The sequence below is a fragment of the Oncorhynchus gorbuscha genome, linkage group LG23 (assembly GCF_021184085.1).
Source record: "Oncorhynchus gorbuscha isolate QuinsamMale2020 ecotype Even-year linkage group LG23, OgorEven_v1.0, whole genome shotgun sequence".
NCBI classification, from domain to species: Eukaryota; Metazoa; Chordata; class Actinopteri; order Salmoniformes; family Salmonidae; genus Oncorhynchus; species Oncorhynchus gorbuscha.
The window spans coordinates 35049640-35070902 of NC_060195.1; the positions used below are offsets into that span (position 1 = coordinate 35049640).

General features: G+C 42.2%; 2 protein-coding genes across 4 annotated transcripts; both read left to right on the top strand.

Annotated features, from left to right (window-relative positions):
- The first annotated feature begins 260 nt into the window (after positions 1 to 260).
- LOC124011216 (atlastin-3-like) lies at positions 261 to 12583 on the top strand. 3 transcript variants are annotated; one of them, XM_046324351.1, is made up of 15 exons: positions 285 to 397; positions 1706 to 1780; positions 6136 to 6345; positions 7151 to 7288; positions 7446 to 7550; positions 7636 to 7686; positions 8974 to 9030; positions 9218 to 9310; positions 9442 to 9580; positions 9662 to 9789; positions 9874 to 9930; positions 10094 to 10165; positions 10283 to 10474; positions 10621 to 10860; positions 11067 to 12583. In XM_046324351.1, the coding sequence occupies exons 3-15, from the start codon at positions 6142 to 6144 to the stop codon at positions 11124 to 11126; spliced, it is 1536 nt and encodes a 511-aa protein (XP_046180307.1). In that variant the 5' UTR covers positions 285 to 397; positions 1706 to 1780; positions 6136 to 6141; the 3' UTR covers positions 11127 to 12583. The 3 variants fall into 3 exon arrangements, with proteins under 3 accessions (XP_046180306.1, XP_046180308.1, XP_046180307.1); XM_046324350.1 differs by lacking the exon at positions 1706 to 1780 and having other exon boundaries at positions 261 to 397; XM_046324352.1 differs by lacking the exon at positions 1706 to 1780 and having other exon boundaries at positions 261 to 397; positions 7154 to 7288.
- A 939-nt stretch (positions 12584 to 13522) lies between these two features.
- Positions 13523 to 20624, top strand: LOC124011260 (cofilin-2-like). Its single transcript, XM_046324457.1, has 4 exons — positions 13523 to 13678; positions 17475 to 17785; positions 17920 to 17996; positions 19708 to 20624. Exons 1-4 carry the CDS (start codon positions 13676 to 13678, stop codon positions 19818 to 19820), a joined length of 504 nt encoding a protein of 167 aa, XP_046180413.1. The 5' UTR covers positions 13523 to 13675; the 3' UTR covers positions 19821 to 20624.
- The last annotated feature ends 639 nt before the right edge of the window (positions 20625 to 21263 follow it).

A 21263-nucleotide genomic window follows, 5' to 3' on the forward strand; every position in this document is an offset into this window, starting at 1 on the left:
GTTCTAAAACTTTTGACCGGTAGTGTATATTTTGATTTGTCTGTCAGTAAGTTTAGAGAGCAAGTGCACAAAATGAAATTATAATGTGCTAAACCCATTCATGTCCGTTATGGACATAAATGCGTTTAGCACATACTGTAGATTCCGCATTAGTAACACTCCATTAAAATCTACCTTAGCCATCAGCACAAGGGTAAGCATGACCGCCTGAAGGATCTTTGTAAATGTAGTTCTATTACTTCATGGCATTGACAAAACCACAAGCCCAACAGGTCAATTCGACTGCGGACGCGGAAGTGAATGAATTCGTAGTTTGAAAAAGTTTTCATGACAGCAGTATTGTTAATTTTCTGACTCATTGCTTGTGCCTGTGAATTCCTCATTCGGGATACCAAAGGTAAAACAGTGCTTTATCTAATAATTTACGACTATTTGGTGAACAGTAAACCGTCGTTTAAAATGGTTAGAAAATCATTTCTGTAAGCTTAGAAAGCTTGGCTAGCTAACAAGCGTACTTTAACGTTAGCTAGTTAAGTTCAGCGTGCGGTACATTACATTTCTTTATACTAACAGCTATCTGAAATATTGTAGTGTGCCCTGTGTACTAGATATAAAACATATTGCTATTATAATTATAACTAATGCTCCAACTTGCTATGGTATGATAGCGCTACACGGTTGCCTGTAAAAATAGTGAATTCTGTTGCTGGGCCTTTTATTTCTAGGTAACGTTAACTAGTTACACAGTTGAAAACCTGTTTTCAGTCATGCATTCCTTGTGTTAGTTAGTCTGTGACTCTGCCTGTCTGACTGTCATGGTAGAGAAAATCATGGCATGTCACTTAATTTGCTTTTTGGCAACACCTCTTCAGAGCACCTGTCATTGCTGTTGGCTATGTTGCCTGTAACACTTTTAAACGGTGTTTTGAGGACAGTAATTTTATTCTGATTTGAACATGTATAGCAAGGTGTACGATTGATATAGTCTCTAGTTAGAGTAGGTTTAATGTTAGGTGATATTGGCCTGGTTGACTTTTCCCCCTTTAGGTAATTTTAACTTTTTATTTCACCTTTATTTAACCAGGTAGGCTAGTTGAGAACAAGTTCTCATTTACAACAGCGACCTGGCCAAGATGAAGCAAAGAGGTTCAACACATACAACAACACAGAGTTACGCATGGAATAAAACATACAGTAGGAAAAAAAGTCTATATACAGTGTAGAGGTCGACCGATTATGATTTTTTAAAACAGATTATTGGAGGACCAAGAAAAGACGATACCGATTAATCGGCCCATGTATTTTTTTTGTATTTTTGTTGTTGTTGTAATAATGACAATTAAAACAATACTGAATGAACACTTATTTTAACTTAATATAATACATCAATCAAATAAATTTAGCCTCAAATAAATAATGAAACATGTTCAATTTGGAGACGAAAGTAAAAGTGCAATACGTGCCATGTAAGAAAGCTAACGTTTAAGTTCCTTGCTCAGAACATGAGAACATATAAAATCTGGTGGTTCCTTTTAACTTGAGTCTTCAATATTCCCAGGTAAGAAGTTTTTATAGGAATTATTACAAGATTATTTCTCTCTATACCATTTGTATTTCATATACCTTTGACTATTGGATGTTCTTATAGGCACTTTATTGCCAGTGTAACAGTATAGCTTCCGTCCCTCTCCTCGCCCCGAACCAGGAACACATCGACAACAGCCACCCACGAAGCAGCGTTACCCATGCAGAGCAAGGGGAATAACGACTCCAAGTCTCAGTGAGTGACGTTTGAAACGCCAATAGTGTGCACCCCGCTAACCATTTCAAATCGGTTACACCAGCCTAATCTCGGGAGTTGATGGGCTCAAATTTTTTTTTTAAACTAGGCTAGTAATTTAAGAACAAATTCTTATTTTCAATGACGGCCTAGGAACAGTGGGTTAACTGCCTGTTCAGGGGCAGAACAACAGATTTGTATCTTGTCAGCTCGGGGATTTGAACTTGCAACCTTTCGGTTACTAGTCCAATGCTCTAACCACTAGGCTACCCTAGTTAACTAGTGATTATGATTGATTGTTTTTTATATTAGAGAGAGGCATGACTGGCCGAGTGATCTTAGGGGTCCGGTGAGTAGTGAGACTGGCTGGAGACACTAGCAAGCTAGCAGAAGGGCCTAAGAGGGATGTTGCGATGGAGGAAGTCTGTTATAGCCTCCTCATGCGGAGCCTCCTCGTCAGTTGTGATGGATTGACAAAATAGGTTTTGTGGCCCAATAAATTCAGCTAAAAGTCTGATATACTCTAGACAGCTAGCGGGCCACGGCTAGCAGATCGACATTCAGGGGATGTCGCAACGGAGGGGCCAGTTGAATAACCCCCTCGGGCAGATTAAGTCTGTAGTCCAGTTGTGGAGGATCGGCGGGGCTTCGTACCGGCAGTAAAAGGTGTCCAGGTATAGGTATTGTAGCCCAAGAGTGGCTGATGGACCTCTTCAGCTAGCTGGGAGATGGGCCTACCATTGGCTAGCTCCAGGCTAGTTGGTGCTTGCTTCGGGACAGAGACATTAGCCAGGAGTAGACACTTGGATTGCAGCTAGCTAGCTGCGATGATCCATGTGAAAAGGTTCAGACCTTGCGGTGGGAATCCGGGGATATGGAGAGAAAATAGGTCCGGTACGCTCTGGTTGGAATCGCGTTGTGCAAACTGGCGAGAGTTTTCCGAGCTAAAGTTTAGCTGATGACCGCTAGCAGTGGTTAGCTGACTACTAGCTAGTAGTTGGGGATTCCGATTCAGAAGTAAAGAAAAATACTTTAGAAAAAATCAGAACCACACCACATTGGGTGAGGCGAGTTGCAGGAGATTATTTTGAAGTTGAGGTTCAGAAAAATATCTTTTTAAAGATATGCGAAGGAAAAAATATATAAAATAAATTTTCATGGGGACACGACAAAGACGTCTGACTGCTACGCCATCTTAGTTATACAATAATGGTTCCCATCTTGCCGTGGGCATGGGCGACTACTAGCAATGCAACAAAGAGCCTCATTGAGAGGGTTAAAGGAATCTGCAGGGATGTGGAGCATGCACTAGCCGGCAGCTGGGTTGATGCATCACACATTACCTTAGACACAGTCCTGCACAGAGCCCAACATTGTCTAATCATGAAAGCTTATCTGTGTATAAACTATGAATCATTTCTCACTGGGCACTGGGTTCTCCTCAGAAAAAACAAAACATTTCAACGTTACTGTGCATTTTATAGGCCTCAGTTTGAGCTTGAATTGTTTATACAGGGATTATGTAATGAGTAGCCTGACGACACACTCAATTCTTCAGATGCTCTGTCGTTTGCTACATACTTTAGTCTGAGACAGCCGTCATTGAAGTCGTTTATGGTGAGGGGTGTTGTGGGAAAGTCATCAGTGATTGGATCGTCTCTAACCAGTGATTGGATCGTCTCTAACCAGTGATTGGATCGTCTCTAACCAGTGATTGGATCGTCTCTAACCAGTGATTGGATCGTCTCTAACCAGTGATTGGATCGTCTCTAACCAGTGTATCAAAGCCAATGACAAGCCCATCGGTTTCTGGACCCATCAGACAGCCCTGAAAATGTGTTTGCGTTCTCTGAAGGGTCGGTGATGTACTCGGATCAAGAATTGGCAGATTCGAATATGCTGAGCCGAGGGGCATCGGTCTATGGTCCGTGCGGGAACGGGCAAAAGCGATGAGGGAGGAGCAGCAATCTCCACCGCTTAGTCATGTTGTCAACAAGGCAGCATGGTCCAGAAACATCTCTTTTCCATAAAATATGTTTGAATTTTCAATCGCTTTCGCATGTGAAACACAGAATCCTACTTCTTACTCCACGTGCTTAATTACGTCACTTTCGTTTTGAGCCGACTTCGCTGTGGGCTTTGAACAGGGCACCTGGCTCACGCCCAGGAGGTAGCCCAGTTCCAAAACTAATGCAATTAATTTCAACCTGGTGCAAAACACACCTACCTGGGCGCCCGGACCAGTTTAATAGAATCCCTTCACTCATTCCTGGGAAGAAACAAATGTCTGTGGTAGAGGTCGACCGATTATGATTTTTTTTTTTCAACGCCGATGCCGATTATTGGCGGGTCCCAAAAAAAGCCGATGCCGATTAATCGGACGATTTAAATTATTATTTTTTAATGTATTTGTAATAATGACAATTACAACAATACTGAATTAACACTTATTTTAACTAAATATAATACATCAATAAAATCAATTTAGCCTCAAGTAGATAATTAAACATGTTTAATTTGGTTTAAATAATGCAAAACAGTGTTGAAGAAGAATGTAAAAGTGCAATATATGCTATGTAAGAAAGCTAACGTTTCAGTTCCTTGCTCAGAACATGAGAACATATGAAAGCTGGTGGTTCCTTTTAACATGAGTCTTCAATATTCCCAGGTAAGAAGTTTTAGGTTGTAGTTATTATAGGACTATTTCCCTCTACACCATTTGTATTTCATGAACCTTTGACTATTGGATGTTCTTATAGGCACTTTAATATTGCCAGTGTAACAGTAAAACCTCCGTCCCTCTCCTCGCTCGAACCAGCAACACAACGACAACAGCCACCGCATCGAAGCAGCGTTACCCATGCAGAGCAAGGGGAACATCCACTCCAAGACTCAGAGCGAGTGAAGTTCGCACGCGATTAGCGCAAGTGATTAGCGCAAGTGATTAGCGCACGCTAAGTAGCCAGCCATTTCACTTTGGTCACACCAGCCTCATCTCGGGAGTTGATAGGTTTGAAGTCATAAACAGCGCAATGCTTGACGCACAATAAAGAGCTGCTGGCAAAACGCACGAAAGTGCTGTTTGAATGAATGTTTACGCGCCTGCTTCTGCCTACCACCGCTCATTCAGATACTTAGATAGTTGTATGCTTGTATGCTCAGTCAGATTATATGCAACACAGGACACGCTAGATAATATCTAGTAATATCATCAACCATGTGTCGTTAACTAGTGATTATGATTGATTGTGATTGATTGTTTTTTATAAGATAAGTTTAATGCTAGCAAGCAACTTACCTTGGCTTACTGCATTTGCATAACAGGCTCCTTGTGGAGTCCAACGAGAGAGGCAGGTTGTTATTGCGTTGGACTAGTTAACTGTAAGGTTGCAAGATTGGATCCCCTGAGCTGACAGGTGAAAATCTGTCTTTCTGCCCCTGAACAAGGCAGTTAACCCACTGTTTCTAGGCCGTCATTGAAAATAAGAATGTGTTCTTAACTGACTTGGCTAGTTAAATAAAGATTAAATAAAGGTGTAAAAAAAAAAATAGGCAAATCTGCGCCCAAATATACCGATTTAAGATTGTTATGAACTTGAAATCGGCCCTAATGAATCAGCCATTCCGATTAATCGGTCGACCTCTAGTCTGTAGGCGTAGCGTTTAGTCAGAGCAAGGAGTATGGGTAGCCAGGCAATGTAATGGGAAGGAAGTCGCCAAAGTTGTAACACCGATTAGTTATACAGTATTATCAGTTTTGATAATAGCTTGATGTGAGGCCGGCCTAAATCTAACCTACTCTAACATGAAACATTTCACGCCTCAGATTTGCACCATTATTAATGTCAAAATCTTGTGTGTCGGCCTTCCGGGTGGCGCAGTGGTCTAGGGCACTGCATCGCAGTGCTAGCTGTGCCACCAGAGACTCTGTGTTTGAGCCCAGGCTCTGTCGCAGCCGGCCGCGACCAGGAGGTCCATGTGGCGACGCACAATTGGCTTAGCGTCGTCCGGGTTAGGGAGGGTTTATCCGGTAGGGATATCCTTGTCTCATCGCGGGCCAGGCGCAGTGCACGCTAACCAGGTCGCCAGGTGCACAGTGTTTCCTCCGACACATTGGTGCGGCTGGCTTCCGGGTTGGATGCGCGCTGTGTTAAGAAGCAGTGCAGCTTGGTTGGGTTGTGTTTCGGATGGACATGGCTTTTGACCTTCGTCTCTCCCAAGCCTGTACGGGAGTTGTAGAGATGAGACAAGATAGTAACTGCTATCAATTGGATACCACAAAAAATAATTGGATACCATGAAAAGGGGTCAAATTTAAAAAATTTAAAACATCTTCTGTGTCTCTTCACCCACAGGGAACGATGGGGAGTGAGCCAGGCCCGGTCCAGATTGTGACAGTTTGCAAGGAGGATCACTCCTTTGCCTTGGACACAGAGGCTCTGGGACGGGTTCTGCTGGCACCGGAGGTCCGGGACAAACATGTGGTGGTGCTCTCAGTGGCTGGGGCCTTCCGGAAAGGCAAGAGCTTCATTCTGGACTTCATGCTCCGCTACATGTACAGGAAGGTCAGTGTTTCTGAAATTAGAACATAAACACCCATGGTCCTAAGCTTCATTCAAAGTTCAATATTTCATACATCCAGGTAACTGTATGTATGTGAGATGTGTGTTATACCTGTGCTCCTTGTACCCTCCATGCCTGTTAGACTGTCTGTTACTATCTGATGGCTCTATATTCCTGCAGACATACAGTTAATGCCAAAATAAAGGAAACACTGGAGTAAATGAGGAATACAAAGTATATTAAAAGCAGGTGGTTCCTGAGTTAATTAAGCAATTAATATCCCATCATGCTTCGGGTAATGTCTAAAAAGGCTTTGCAGGCCATTATTTTGGCTACCATGGCTATGTCCCCATAGGCTGACAATGCCCCCATACATAGGGCACGAGTGTTCATTAAATGGTTTGATGAGCATGAAAATGATGTAAACCATATGCCCTAGGCCGTCTCGGTCACCAGATCTCAACCCAATTGAACACTTATGGGAGATTCTGGAGCGGCACCTGAGACCGGGTTTTCCACCACCAACAAAACACCAAATTATGGAATTGTCTTGTGGAAGATTAGTGTTGCATTGTCCCTCCAATAGAGTTCCAGACACTTGTAGAATCTATGTCAAGCTGCATTGACTCAGTTCTGGCTCGTTGTGGCCCAATGCTCTTTTAAGACACTTTATGTTGGTGTTTCCTTTATTTACAGTTACCTGTATCTCTCCTTGTGACCTGAATTGTTTCATGATGTCAGACTTATTCCCAGGGCTGCTGCCAAGTCAGACCAGTCAGTAATGTGTAGTGGCGTCTGTTCCTCCAGAAGCATGGTGAGGAATGGCTGGGCCAGGACGATGAGCCCCTAACTGGGTTCAAATGGAGGGGGGGCTCTGAGCCAGAGACCACCGGCATCCAGCTGTGGAGTGAGGTCTTCCTGGTGGAGAAGAGTGATGGAACAGAGGTACTGACTCCATCATTCTAAACAATGCGCTTAGGAATGATTCTGCCATTGTGCTAGAAAGTTGTTTGGGCACTGGAACTGAAAAGTGTGCAAAGTGTAATGTTTATGTTGGTGTTATGTATTTGATTGATGGTTGGATTGATTTCTGCCCTCTAAGGTGGCAGTATTACTGATGGACACCCAGGGTGCATTTGATAACCAGTCAACTGTGAAGGATTGTGCCACAATCTTTGCCCTCAGCACCATGACCAGCTCAATACAGGTGATCTGCTGTGCACTCATGTTATTTGTTATAATTGATGTCAATGTTTGTAATATGGTTGTGATTGTTTGTGTCTCTCTTCCAGATCTACAACCTCTCACAGAACATTCAGGAAGATGATCTGCAGCAGTTGCAGGTCAGTCTTCCTCAGCAGCAGCATGTGTGCCTGGCTAAAGCGACACTCTGGCTGACTCCAGTCTGTGGAGGCGCTTTGATGTTGTTGGCATGATGCGTTGATTATGAAGGGGTCTACTTTTACAGTGGTTGATTCTTTGTCTCTCTCGCTGAAACCCACACACTGGGCGCTAAAACTACTTTTAACATTGGACAACAGGGAATCCAGACCAACAGTGTGTGCCTTGTTATCAAATTATATTTGTCACATACACATGTTTAGCAGATGCTATTGCAGGTGTAGCGAAATAATTGTGAGTATTTAGGAGCTCGAAGCAGAGCTGCCCTATCTGTCGCCGACATCTTGCTGCGTGGTCTGGTGTTGGCCAGGCTAGCAACATGTTCCACAGCTGGATCTTATAAAGAAGCTATCCTTTTTCCTTTCTGTGCCCCCAAATCTTTAGATGTACTGGTAAAGTCAACCGGTTGTTTGCTAGTTAATGAGGTAACATGACTGAACAAGATGTACTGGTAAAGTAACCATATTGTTAGCTAGCTTGCTAATTAGTTAACATGACTAAACCAGGTGTAAACAAATGCCTGTGACATGGTTTATGAACATGGTCTAAAAACAAAAGTTTTGGTCCACCAGCCACGTTGGCAAGTAAATGTCCACAACAATGCTTAAATCACATCAAGATAACACTTTTGGTGTTTGGAGGGTATAGTTGCCCTTTTTAATTTCAATTGTGCACCTCAAGAGACTGGTGTTTGGCTGGCAGTGTTCCTGTACATCTGAAAAAGCAGAGTTTGTATACCAAAAGACCACCTAACTGATACAAATCATCACGATATCGTATAATTTTGCCAGATAAGCCTACTTTGCAGTTAACATTTAATTTATAAAGTTTTATGGGAAAGCATTTAGAAACGACTGTTTCGACATCACTAACTGGCTACACAAAGTGTATGCACAGGCATTCTCACTTCAGAAAGTTGCAAGAAGTACAAATCACTGCATTTTCTTCACTGTAGTAAAATAATATATCATTTCAACAATTATTAAATGGGTGATTTATATATTTTTTCATGGTCGTACTGGTGCTCCCAAAATAAAATGTCAGGTCGCACAGCAAAATACCGACCAAAATGGTCGCACTTTAGAGCCCTTCATGAAGGCCACATTATTTACAGTATCTGTTTCTAATAGCAATTGCAGTACCTCAAGTTAATTTAGCCATTTTTATATATACATTATTATTTTTTTGTGCATAATTAATTACACCCTTTGTGTTCTGTCTTCCTCCAGCTATTCACAGAGTATGGTCGCCTTGCCATGGATGAAATCTATCTGAAGCCCTTTCAGGCATGTGAACCAAAAGTCTTGTAAATATCAAGAAAATGTTCATTGATCATTTAGGATCTAGACCAATTAACTTGAAGTGCATTTTGACCTTACTCGCAGGCACTTTTTATGGTATAATGTTTTCTAACTTAAAGTGCCTTGTTTTTACCATACCGTGGTCTCTTTCTATTCTCCCTTTTTCCCACAGTCTCTGATGTTCCTAATCAGGGATTGGAGCTTTCCCTATGAGTATAAATATGGGCTCAACGGAGGCAGAGAGTTCCTGGAAAAACGTCTACAGGTACTAGTCCCTTTTCAGGGTACAAATTTAAGTGGTTTTTGTTGCTTTGCACTGTGTAAGATACAATAGTAAATTCAACCAGGTTCAGTTATGCATTGGTGATGGTAACCAGTATGTGTGATGTTGTGCAGGTGAAGGAGACCCAGCATGAGGAACTACAGACAGTGAGGGAACATATTCATTCCTGCTTTACCTCCATCAACTGTTTCCTGCTACCACATCCTGGGTTGAAGGTGGCCACCAGCCCCGCTTTCAAAGGCCAGCTTAGTGGTATGGCTGCCCCCTTGTTCATCTTGTTAATCCACCTAATGATAACCAATTAACTTGATCTGATTCAACTCTGTGTCTCAGATGTGGCTCCCGAGTTTAAAAAGGAGCTTCGCAACCTCATCGCCACACTGCTACACCCTAACTGCCTGGCTGAGAAAGAGATCAACGGCAACAAAGTCACCTGCAGGGGCCTGCTGGAGTTCTTCAAGGTGAGACTGCGTTCAGCCCTCTGAGGTTCTTGCCGGGTTCGTATCATTATGTCATGTTTGACAGTGTAATGTTTGTGATTACAGGCATACATCAAGATCTACCAAGGTGAAGACTTGCCACACCCGAAGTCTATGCTGCAGGTACACACCCATTAACCACTTAGGTTTTCCACTTTGAGAGTAAAGTAATATTCCACTGTATTGCTCAACAGAGGAATATAATGCTAATATTGAGGATGTTCATAAGTCTTGAGGTGTTCTTGAATGTCACTAGTCCACTGCCACTAAATGTCTCTCTCACAAGGCCACAGCAGAGGCCAACAACTTGGCAGCCGTGGCAGGAGCCAAAGACCAGTATTACAAGAACATGGAGAAGGTGGGTTTCTAATGTTGACAAAGAAAGTGTATTTTTTTCTGATAGAACAATTCCTCTTAACACTCATACGATCTCGCCTTCCATTCTCTTTTCCTCTCTCCCGCTTTTGTCCTGAAGGTTTGTGGGGGAGACCTTCCCTATGTGGCTCCTGCCTCTCTGGAGGAGAAGCACCACTTCTTCCTCCAGGAGTCCCTCCATGTCTTCTCCTCCACCAAGAAGATGGGAGGGCAGGAGTTCTGCGACCGCTACCGAGACCAGCTTGAGGCCGAGCTGGTAGAACTGTGGCAGTCTTTCAGCAAGCACAATGAGGTAAGAGTCACACCAGATACATTTTTGTCAGTAAAAACATTGTATTTTCCATTTTAAATTCACTGATGATAAATTCAAGGTAGAATTATTTAAATCAACAGATCAACATTATAATTAATAGGATGTTCTTTTATTTCTCTTTAAAGTCAAAGAATGTCTTCAGTGCTTTCCGGACGCCCGCAGTGCTTTTTGTCCTTGTGTGCTTCCTGTATGTGCTGTCAGGGCTGTTGCTCTTCATCGGCCTGGCTACAATTGCTTTGATATGTGACTGTGTCTTGGGCCTGGCCATGGTCGCCATGCTCACCTGGAGCTTCATACGCTATTCGGGAAAATACCGGGGGCTGGGGGGAGCCATCGACCAGACAGCAGATGTCATTCTGCAGCAGGTGAACGCATCTCTATCTTCTGAATTGTGTGTGTGGGCCGATCACATTTGGTGTACAGAGTTTGCAGTTGGATTGTAAAAAAACTAAGCATAGTTATTGTTTGTAAACTTTTGTAAGAATCAACATTTTCCCCCTTAGAAGTAGTTCAAGTACCCCTGTTTACAGTTTTTATTTAATGCAATTTAATCATGTCCTTTTTCTTTCAGGCCACTGTGGTATTGAACAAGTCGAGGCCAGCGTTGGCTGAGATGAGGAAATCCAGCTAGATGGCCTTGACCCTATTTATCTTAATGCAATACAACATGCACACAACACAAGCACACATCCCAGCACTAAAGCCTTACCATGCTACCCAATGGAACCAACATATGATTATAATGGCAGTGGGAGGTCAACATGATGCACATTCACCAGCATCTTTTCAATCGCACAATTTTACTCTACATACAAAGGTTATATCAGTGTCTATCTACATAAAGATTAGACTACAGTCTTACAGAGTATCTGGGGCAAGGTGCATTCTCAGACCCATGGGGTTGTTTATTCCCCTGGACCTGTTTTTAACATTGACTGACACTGCCATTCTCACACATTCTCCCCTCATTTATATAGACAACCCAGTGATGTTTACGTAGAAACACTAGACCCAAGTATTGTATTATTGGACATGCCATGGATTTGAATGCATCATAATCTACGTATCCTTTGTGACCAATGCTTAGTAATAGGAGGCTGGCCAGGGTGGTTTTAAGTCACGTTAGACTTAGGCAGTGTATCCTCCTGATGCAATTTACCTATGCTATGCTGTGCTGTAATGGGGTATACCAGTTATACATGTAGCCAGATCTTTTTGACTTAATGTTGGTCTCTTTATACCGCTCTGTGGCCTTGTGCACATATCTTCCCATTCCCAGTTTTGCATTATGCACCTTATTTGCATCCCCTTTATCCATGTCAGAGATTCCTTGTACTGCTTTCTCTTCTTTCTTGATACCACAATTGGTGACTCTAAAACACAAGCCCACTTTAGAGGCAGTGCAAGTGCTGATGCATTCCACTTATCTTTTAATTTTTAGACTGCTTCACTGCTTGTAACATGACCAAAATGTCGTACAGTTCTGAACTTGGAAGGTTGGTTAAGAGATGTTAGTTGCACTTACTCGAGAAATAAATGCTCCAAAGATGTTATATGTAAGATTTTTCAATACAAGAGGATTTCTTGAAAGGAGATTGTGATCATTTCGAATTTCTGGGAACCGTTTTCTTAACTGTTTTGTGTGTAAGCAGGTGATGGGTATTGTGAGGCGGTTCAGTGACCTGTCAGCCAAAGAACTACTTATAAACATAGGGGTACAATAAAAGGCAAGAGACCTCTTCCTCAGAATCCAGATAAATCAACATAGTTCTAGAAGTTCCATTGGCTCTGACATTCCTTTTGCACATTCCATATCTATGTTCCATTCCATTGTTGAGGAGGCTACTATTGGAGGGATTTTTCCGCAATTACTATTGCACTCGCCCTCTCTGTAAAAGTACATTTGAACTCATTCCACAAATAAAAAATATGTTACAGTAGATGCATGAAATTGATTTTTTTTTAAATTAATTTCTTCCTTTTTGTTTTAATCTTTTGCAATGGTATTTTGTTGGGCCTTGGTTACTGAAATGTTTTAATTTTTTAATATAAAGTCATGCTTAAGCCAAATAAAATGCATAAGACCTGTGTAAGCCTGGTTGAGTTCTTGATTGGTTAATCACATATACCGATTTAACTTTGTCATGCCAAAAATGTTGTTTTTTAAAAATTGATTCTGGTCTTTTGTGGAGAGGGTGTCAATATTGAATGGATAAAGGGAAGGACAACATTAACAATAGCAATAGATTGCGATCTTTATAATTTCTATTAAAAAAAATACCGTTAATCATGCTAGTCTTCACATAACTGGAATAGGAAAAATACGTTTGGTGTTCAGTCTTGAAATGGTAATGATGATGAATTAATCACCCATTAATGTTAGTTGGTATCAAGCAGGATTATTTAAATTATTCATAATTTCGTACAGGTTTTAGGGTTGTACACTGCTTAGTTGGCTCGTCATCCATTCATATTCCAGCGTCAGAACAGTTCCCTCGTTTTATTTTGACCTTGTTCTTCCTACTTTCCCCTCCTTGCTGTCATTCTCCTTTCTGTACTGCCCAATGCTGCTCCCACTAACAGTGCGTATAATGCGTAGTGAAATGTGCTAAAGCGAAAATCATGTCCTTGTTTCCTTATATGGTGATCGGCGTCGCGGGCCGCCTTGTTGAACCGAGGCGCGTGCACTGGTGTCGCCACCATTCGCTTCCATATTTGGAAGTGAGTTCAACAAACCTTATACAGGGGGCGAGGCGAGACCGAATACTTTGCTATTATGGATTCTACACTATGAAATATTATTCTCGTGTCTGAATAGCATAGGTGTCCGTAGTACTATATTATTCACACATAATCTCTGTGTTGCAGGGAGCATGTTTTCCAAAAGTTTTTTTCTGATGTCAGTGCCTTAGCTCGGGCATAAAAGTAACCAAATGTTATGTTTTATTTTGACAAACATGAAACGTTATACAGAAGGGTTTAGAACTTCTATTCCCACCATGCTCTACGTTAAATCTCATGACCATTTTTTCATGGAGATGCTCGCGCTCCCCACCCCATCATCAAGCACGCGCAGTTTAGCGCGTCCACGTGGTGTATCAAGTGTGTGCGAGACATTACAGACGCTGCAACACAGCTCATTCAATTTCTATCCAGACGCCGACCAATTCAGAGACAGCTATGGTACGTTTCCATTTAACAACTAGCTACCTCTGTGGCATATCATTTAACATATATTGTCATTGGGGTGTGTCTCGTCTTAAAGAAATGTATTTTAGCTCATGAACAGCGAGTTAATTTTGAGATGAACTCTACAGTATCAGATTGTCCCAGTCGGGTCAGCTGTGAGTGACTTCAATCCTGCGGTGTTCAGGAACGTTTGCTAGCTGGATGTTAAATCTTGGATGGTATTAAATTGTTAAAATGCTTTAAATCATACAGGTGACTAGCCTTTCCTCGAAAGTTTGTTTTATCCAGGTGTATGCTCGTCTCCTCTTGCCGTTTTAATCGCCTAGTGTAGAAAGAAAACGACCCCAAAACAACTGGCGCCATTTCCTTCCTCCCAATGCTTCACTAAGGCCTAATGCCTAGTATAGCACTTCGAGTTTCAAGTAGCAGCCTATTCCATCCGCATATGTATATGCTATCAAGTTAGCTAGTTAGTACTGCCGGGTGCTATTCCTCCCCGCGAATTTACCAGCTGGCTAAGTAACTGTATCTGGCTTTGTATTCGCCGGTGCTAACAGCTAAGTTAGCATGGCTAACGGTGTGCATTTTCTGTGCATGCGCATACCGTAGCTACGTTAGCCATTTAGGAAGCTAGGTAATTTGATTTACACATCCTTTGTCTTGGTCCGCATGAGCCCCATGATTTTTAACTATCGTGCGCAGGTGCCATGCCAATTGACAAACGTTAGCTTGAATTATAGCACTTAGCGTTAGCTAAATTTGCAGCGTGAAAATAATCGAGTTTGCCTGGTATTTAAGTCATCGTTTTGCCTGTATATAGTGCACATGTGCGACCACTGCATTCATGGCCCCACCCTGGTTTTTGGTGCAAAGAGCATTTTTGCACCAGTAGCCAACTAGCCATTAAATGTGTGCCCAGAGTAGTTTAATTTAGTGATGGTATAACAAAATCAGACCAAGGTTCCTTGAGCAATTTTTCACAACGGTGACACCCCTATCAATAGCTAAAGGTTTTGCATGTGGGCCTTTAGTCGCTGGCAAGTGTTGCGCACGACGTCCTTCCTGGTTTCTACGCATTAAGTTTTGACAAGTGGTGCGTCAGAAAGAAACGCACGAGATGTTTGTGAACGACCAAATATAGCTACTGTAGCCTACTACTCAAACAATTCGTCGTAAATGTTCGTGTAAAACAGCTAGGTTAGCTTAAACCTGATAACATTTGCCGAATTATCAATATCGTGCTTGGACGGAAGTGCGCATTCCAGTTTCTATTGTCATTGCGTTACACATTAGATTCAATTGAATGAAAGGTTATAAAAAATCTAAATGTTTTTTTTGGGGGGGGGGTCTCGATTTACATTCAATTTACTCGACTGCTTAGAGCTATCCTATTTTCCCACTAGCTATTCATTTATGAGGCCTTTATCATGTACCATTCTTGATCATATGAATAATGTATTACAACATGACATCAATGTGTTGGTTGTAATTGTATATAATGAATGAATGGTTACTGTTGAACACGATGGGCATCTGATTCCTGCTGGGTGCAAGGGCTTGGCTGAGGGAAGTGCTGGTTCAGTCATGAAAAGGCCCAGCCACAGTAGTCTTCAGTGCCCTATGGGTGCAGTTGGACCGATTGGACAGCTGCAGGGAATAACAAACTAAAATTATTTGTTCATTACAGCTACTTGAAGTATTTTGTTTTCATTTCATTTTAAGTGAATTGGAATAAGAACATATTGAGATTTTTTGCAACAGAATCTTGTTCTGACTTGGGGCCCAATGTCGGGCCACTGATACTTTTCAGCTGGCATTTTCATAAGTCTTACTATGAATTAAACACCTCGCAAAGCAGAGGTTGTTGATTCTGTTCGCCACACGTCTTTAGTGTCACACCTGATGTGAACACAATTACGCTAGCGCTTCATTAACATCAAAACTGGAGACAGAATGGTGTGGGTTAGGTGGAAGTGCAGCAGAAGTGAAGATTAGTCTCCAGAGCTACCTATGGGTTTGCAGTCAGGAACCTGACATGGCTGTGTCTTTTATCCTGTGCCGTTACTTGAACCATTTGGTGAGATTTCTGGGTATTTTATGGTAGGAAGAAAGGGATCTCTGTTGCTCAGAGAATGTTTTCTGCATGGAGGAACTAAAAGGGTATAATCTTCACTGGCTCGTGGTATTGGTCTTTTCAAACAGGCATCCCCAGTCACCGCTCTAGTCTGTGTCGTGACTTGCTGCAGTGTGAAGAAACATGCATTGTCTGAAGAGCTCTCAGAATGGGAACAGGAGTTCTCACTGTTTTTGGAAGATGGCAGGATTTAGTGAAGATGAATGGCGATTGGCTGCTGTTTGCAAACACTGGCCTCTTCACCCTCTGTATGAGGCCCCTGCCCTTCCTAGAGTAAATGAATGCCCTGGCAACTCTTTATAATTCTTTGGCAGTCATTTCCCTCCTGTTCGGACGTCACTAATCCAAACGTGTCCAAACTCTCTGGGCTCATCACTAGATGATTACATCCTGAGCCCAATGTTGTTTCTCTCACACAGGCCCTTGCCATCCACACATCCAGAGAAAACATGCCCACACCCTTCACACACACACTCCTTCAAACTGGGTCACTACACAGTGGCAGGGCTCTGGACAATATGAAGCAACTCTCAGACCAGGAGTGCCATTTTTAATGAAGGCTTACTCTGGCTGTATGGATCTGGCTTTACTTGAGGAAAGGAATACCTAGTCTACGTGATTTAGCAGAAGGTGGGGTGACAGGATTGGCCAAAACCTGCCAGACGGGGCGGATGGTACAGCAAGCCTTTTGACAGTTGGTCACATCCTCTGCCCGGTTCCTACATGGGTTGTGATTCCTGTTGGGTAAAATGTCCTAATGGAAATCAGAAGACCGGCAAGGTTTATAGGGCTGTTGTGACTCAGGGATGTGGCCTGTTATTATGTTATTTTCCCACAGAGGATCCATTGTCTGAGACCGACCCATACATTCTAAGGCTTGATTCCTTTCCCAGTATTCACTCGCATGGTTACTTTACAGCAGTTTCTTACCTGGCATGGTTATCTTGAGTGCTGTAAACTTTTAGTTTTATAGGAGGGGGAACCCCCCCCTTGAGATGCTTCAAAGCCACACCTGTCACTGGCCCTTATCAGGCAGTGGCGAACTACCAATACACACCTATTACTCATCAGGAATTTTGGTGTGGGGAAAGGTTCAAAAAGCCCTCTGCCTTTTCTAAATCCCACTCCTGAGTCACGCTGTACATCATGCTGTTATGGCCAATGCTATGGATGGTGACTCGCAAAGTCCCCATTATCTTGAATGATCATGTGGGCAGCGGTCATAGAAACAAGATTGCCGTCTTGCTCATGGTGTCCCCCACCCATTGGACTAATTAATGGCCATTCGTTCATCACTGCAAGTCATTGTGCTGCTACCTCCCTCTTGATTGCCTTTATCAGCTTTCCTTGAAGGGCCGATTCCTGCAGTATGGCAAGTCTCAGGCCCCCTTCCAATTTCTTCTGTGTTTTCTGTCCTGTCACTCTTCTGTGCTGGTCATTAGGACTGGATAACCTCCATTGCTGCATAAATAAGACACCTCCTTAGAAATGGAGCTGGAGTTTTAGTTTTGTAATCAGTCGGTACTGATTGAATTGAATAGTTCATGAAGCCTGGGTTGCTGTAGACCACTCAGCGTTTTTTAAATTAATTTTTTAAATTTTTGTCCCTCATCCCTCGGAAGCATATGATCGTAATCTCTGTCTGTCTCTGCGCAGGCTTCCGGGGTGACAGTGACAGATGACGTTATCACAGTCTTCAACGAGATGAAAGTGCGCAAGTTGCAGGCAAACGAGGATGAGAAGAAGAAGAGAAAGAAGGCGGTGCTGTTCTGCCTTAGTGAGGACAAGAAGCACATCATCCTGGAGGAGGGTCAGGAGATCCTGACAGGAGATGTGGGTGTCACCGTCCAGGACCCCTACCTGCACTTCGTCAAGATGCTGCCCCCAGATGACTGCCGTTACGCCCTCTATGACGCCACCTATGAGACCAAGGAGACCAAGAAAGAGGACCTGGTCTTCATCTTCTGGTAAGGGAAGCTTGGCTCGTCTGGGGGGGGCGCATCACTCTACATTTTCTAGTATGGTGTCACTTGTTGAATGCTAAAATCACTTGGCTTCTACACTCGGGATACAAGTTAAACCATTTCCCCCACCTCGACAGGGCCCCAGATGGTGCTCCCCTGAAGAGCAAGATGATCTACGCCAGCTCAAAAGATGCCATCAAGAAGAAGTTCACAGGTGAGGCGCAGATAAGAGACCTATTGGGCTCTGGGCTCTCTTCAAATTAAATGCCATCTCCTTGCTTAAGCTTCCAGCTTTGTGATTGGAATGCATACATTTTTTTAGGGTTTTATATGCAGCGGTTCATTTAGAAGGGATGTAAATACAGCGATTTTGCTTTTATTAAAAAAGGTAAAGATGCCACCCAGTGCTCACTATCACCCTCTATCTTTGATAAACACTGATCTTAAACTATTTTCTAAAATTGTAGTCAACTCGCTTAACCAAATTGGTGCATCCCGACCAAGGCAGGTTTGTTAAACATTTATCCTCAGATAACCGCCGTCTTTTGCGTGCATGCTTCATCAGAAACCAAAGCTCCTTGGGCAGTTATTTTTCTCGACGCAGTAACAGTTTTGATAGCCTGGTCAGATTTTTGGTCAGTTTTGGTACATATGGGAATTGGCTCCAATATGATTAAGACTATATGCCTATCCATTAGCCATAATAACAGGCAATACCTTCTCTGTTTCCATTCAGAATAACTAGAAGTAGCAGGCACGGTCGATCCCATCTCACCTCTGCTATTTTTGTCTGTGAAGCCCCTGGCCCAGGCAATTTGACAATCAAAAGAAATTACACCAACATCTCGCAATTCTACGGATCACGTCATCTCATTATACGCTGACGATATCTTACTCCATCTGGACAATGTATCTCAATCCCTCCCAAAAGCTTTGAAGATCATAGACAAATTCGGTGTCATCTGAAGTTGCAGTACAAAGTTAATCTAACCAAATAAGCCCTACTGCCTCGACCCCAATGGAGTTCTCCATGATTTATGGAATCCCAATTGTCTCCCATTTTCAATATGTGGGAGTATTTCCATTGTCAGACTTTAACGGAAAGCTCAAACAATTCAGTCCAACCTCCAATGGAGCAATATCCCTGTTGCTTTGACAATCCGAATATCTATTGTTAGAATTAATATTGCCATGGCTGCATTTCTATAGTTCAATGTGTCCCATCTCTCCCCCTTTTGGCTATTTGTATAAAATCCATAGTGCAATCTCAATGTATATGGCAAGGTAAGCGAGGCCAGATAAAATATAAAATTAACATGGTTGCACAGGGAAAGACGTAGAACTATCCGTACCAAACTTTAAATTGTATTTCCAGGCACCAACATTTCATCCCATCCTAAATTGGTTTAGACATGATTCTGTCGCGCTCTGGCTTGAGTATAGAGATACATATGGTGTCTCCTATTGCCCTGGAAGAGGTGGTCTTCACTGATATGTCCCTTGAATAATTGAAACTATGCTTTGATCCTATTATTGCGCACCCAATTTTCTATTTGGCGTCAACATCGAAATACAATAACTGGGAATCAACATGTCATGGCCGTACTCTAATATTTCACGATACCCTGTAATACCCCCACCCCAATGGTCCACATGTGGAATCTGTACCCTTACTGATATCATTGTCGGAAATGTTTTGATAACATTACCAGGCAACTCCATTTTTCTATGTTTATGACTTTGGTCAGCTATGGTGTGTGCAAGTCCATATTAGGAAGGTATTCCTAATTGTTCTTATACTCAATGTGTGTTGACTGTATGATCTGAACCCTTTACGGGGGGGGATTTCTTTACTCATAAAATGTTTGTCAGAAACTATGCTGTGTCCGATGTGATGCTACATTTCCACTCTGATTTTATTTTAGGTATCAAACACGAGTGGCAAGTGAACGGTTTGGAAGACATCAAGGATCGACGCACCCTTGCAGACAAGCTCGGCGGCTCATCGGTAGTCACCCTGGAAGGAAGCCCTATATAAATCTAGCCCCGGGCTTCAACTGAAGCCAAATACATCTTAGGGGTTTGGCTGTTCATTCCAATATGGTTGGGAGGAGGGGTGACGCAGGACCAGGATCATTTGTGGGACTGTTGGGGGGGGGGGGGGTGGGGGGACAGTTTTCAAATTCCATAACTGCAGGCTTTCATTCCACTTCACACAACACAATGAAAATGAACAAAATACAAACAAAAAGGGGAAAAAAGCTATAAAATTCAATATAAAAAAAACATACAAAATTCAAGGATTATGAAGACTAAATACACAATGTAAATGTTTGAGGACAGGGTTTTGTTCTCTCTGGATTCCATTAGAATGACGATCGCAGAGAAAGGGACCGGCAACAACTCCACAATTCCAACTATTGAATCCTCCAAGATATTATACTACTACCTTTTTGCCTAACCTCTAGTTAAGTTTTCTAAGTATGTGTAGCTGAGACTAGGTGTAGTACAAAACCATTTATTCTTGATTGCACAAGATTCATCAACCTATTCCAGGGGAACACATTTGCTTTAATTTTATTTATTTTTTTACGTGCAAATTCCAAAAATGTTGACGTGATTAGTTATTTCCAGTTCTGAGTAAAAACAACATGGCATTGATGTAATAATTTAACACATTCCTCAAACAGGATCTGGTAGGGTTAGAATTCTGAATTGGGTCATGTGACGGTAACATGGTGGCGATTTGTTTGAAGATCCTGTGTTCAGAACTTGGACTGGTATTGAATTGGTGGATGTTTTGTATGGTCTCCTTGTCTCTAATAAAAAGGCACTAAATGAGTAACCTTTTACTGCATTTTTTTTGTCTAGTGATTAAATAGTGGCAAGCTAATACTGTTGATAATTTTAGCCTGTTCAAATGAATGTGGCTGTTTTTGCTTGATTCCTATTGAGTGTCACAGTGGCCTGGGTAATACATCTGGAGTACTGTTTATCTATTAAATGGTTGGTTGGTGCTGCTATCCTGCTTACATGGGGCTGCTGTGGTGTTTCTTATATCTAACTGGGGAACTCTTATTTTAATTTTATTTTTTGTATACTGTGCAACAACTTTCCACTTGATTGAATTTTTGCTGTTAGAAATTATATTGAAACATAAGCCAATTAATTGTAGACTAAGTGATATGACAAAGATACAGAGTAAAGTCTGCATAGTGAGTCAATTTCCACACAATGTAAAGTTGAAGCGTGAGGCTCACCTCCACTTGGAAGCTACTGGAAGAGGCTACCACGGTGTGAACTGAACCCATGTACTGTGTGAGAGCGAGTTCTTGCATCTGCTCATTTCTATCTGCAGTGCTGCTCATGGCAACATTTTGTTGATGCTGCTGTAAAAATGATGAAAAAATATCAAGATTTTAGGTTTTATATAAGGAAACCAGTCAATTGATATAAATTAGGCCCTATTCTATGGATTTCA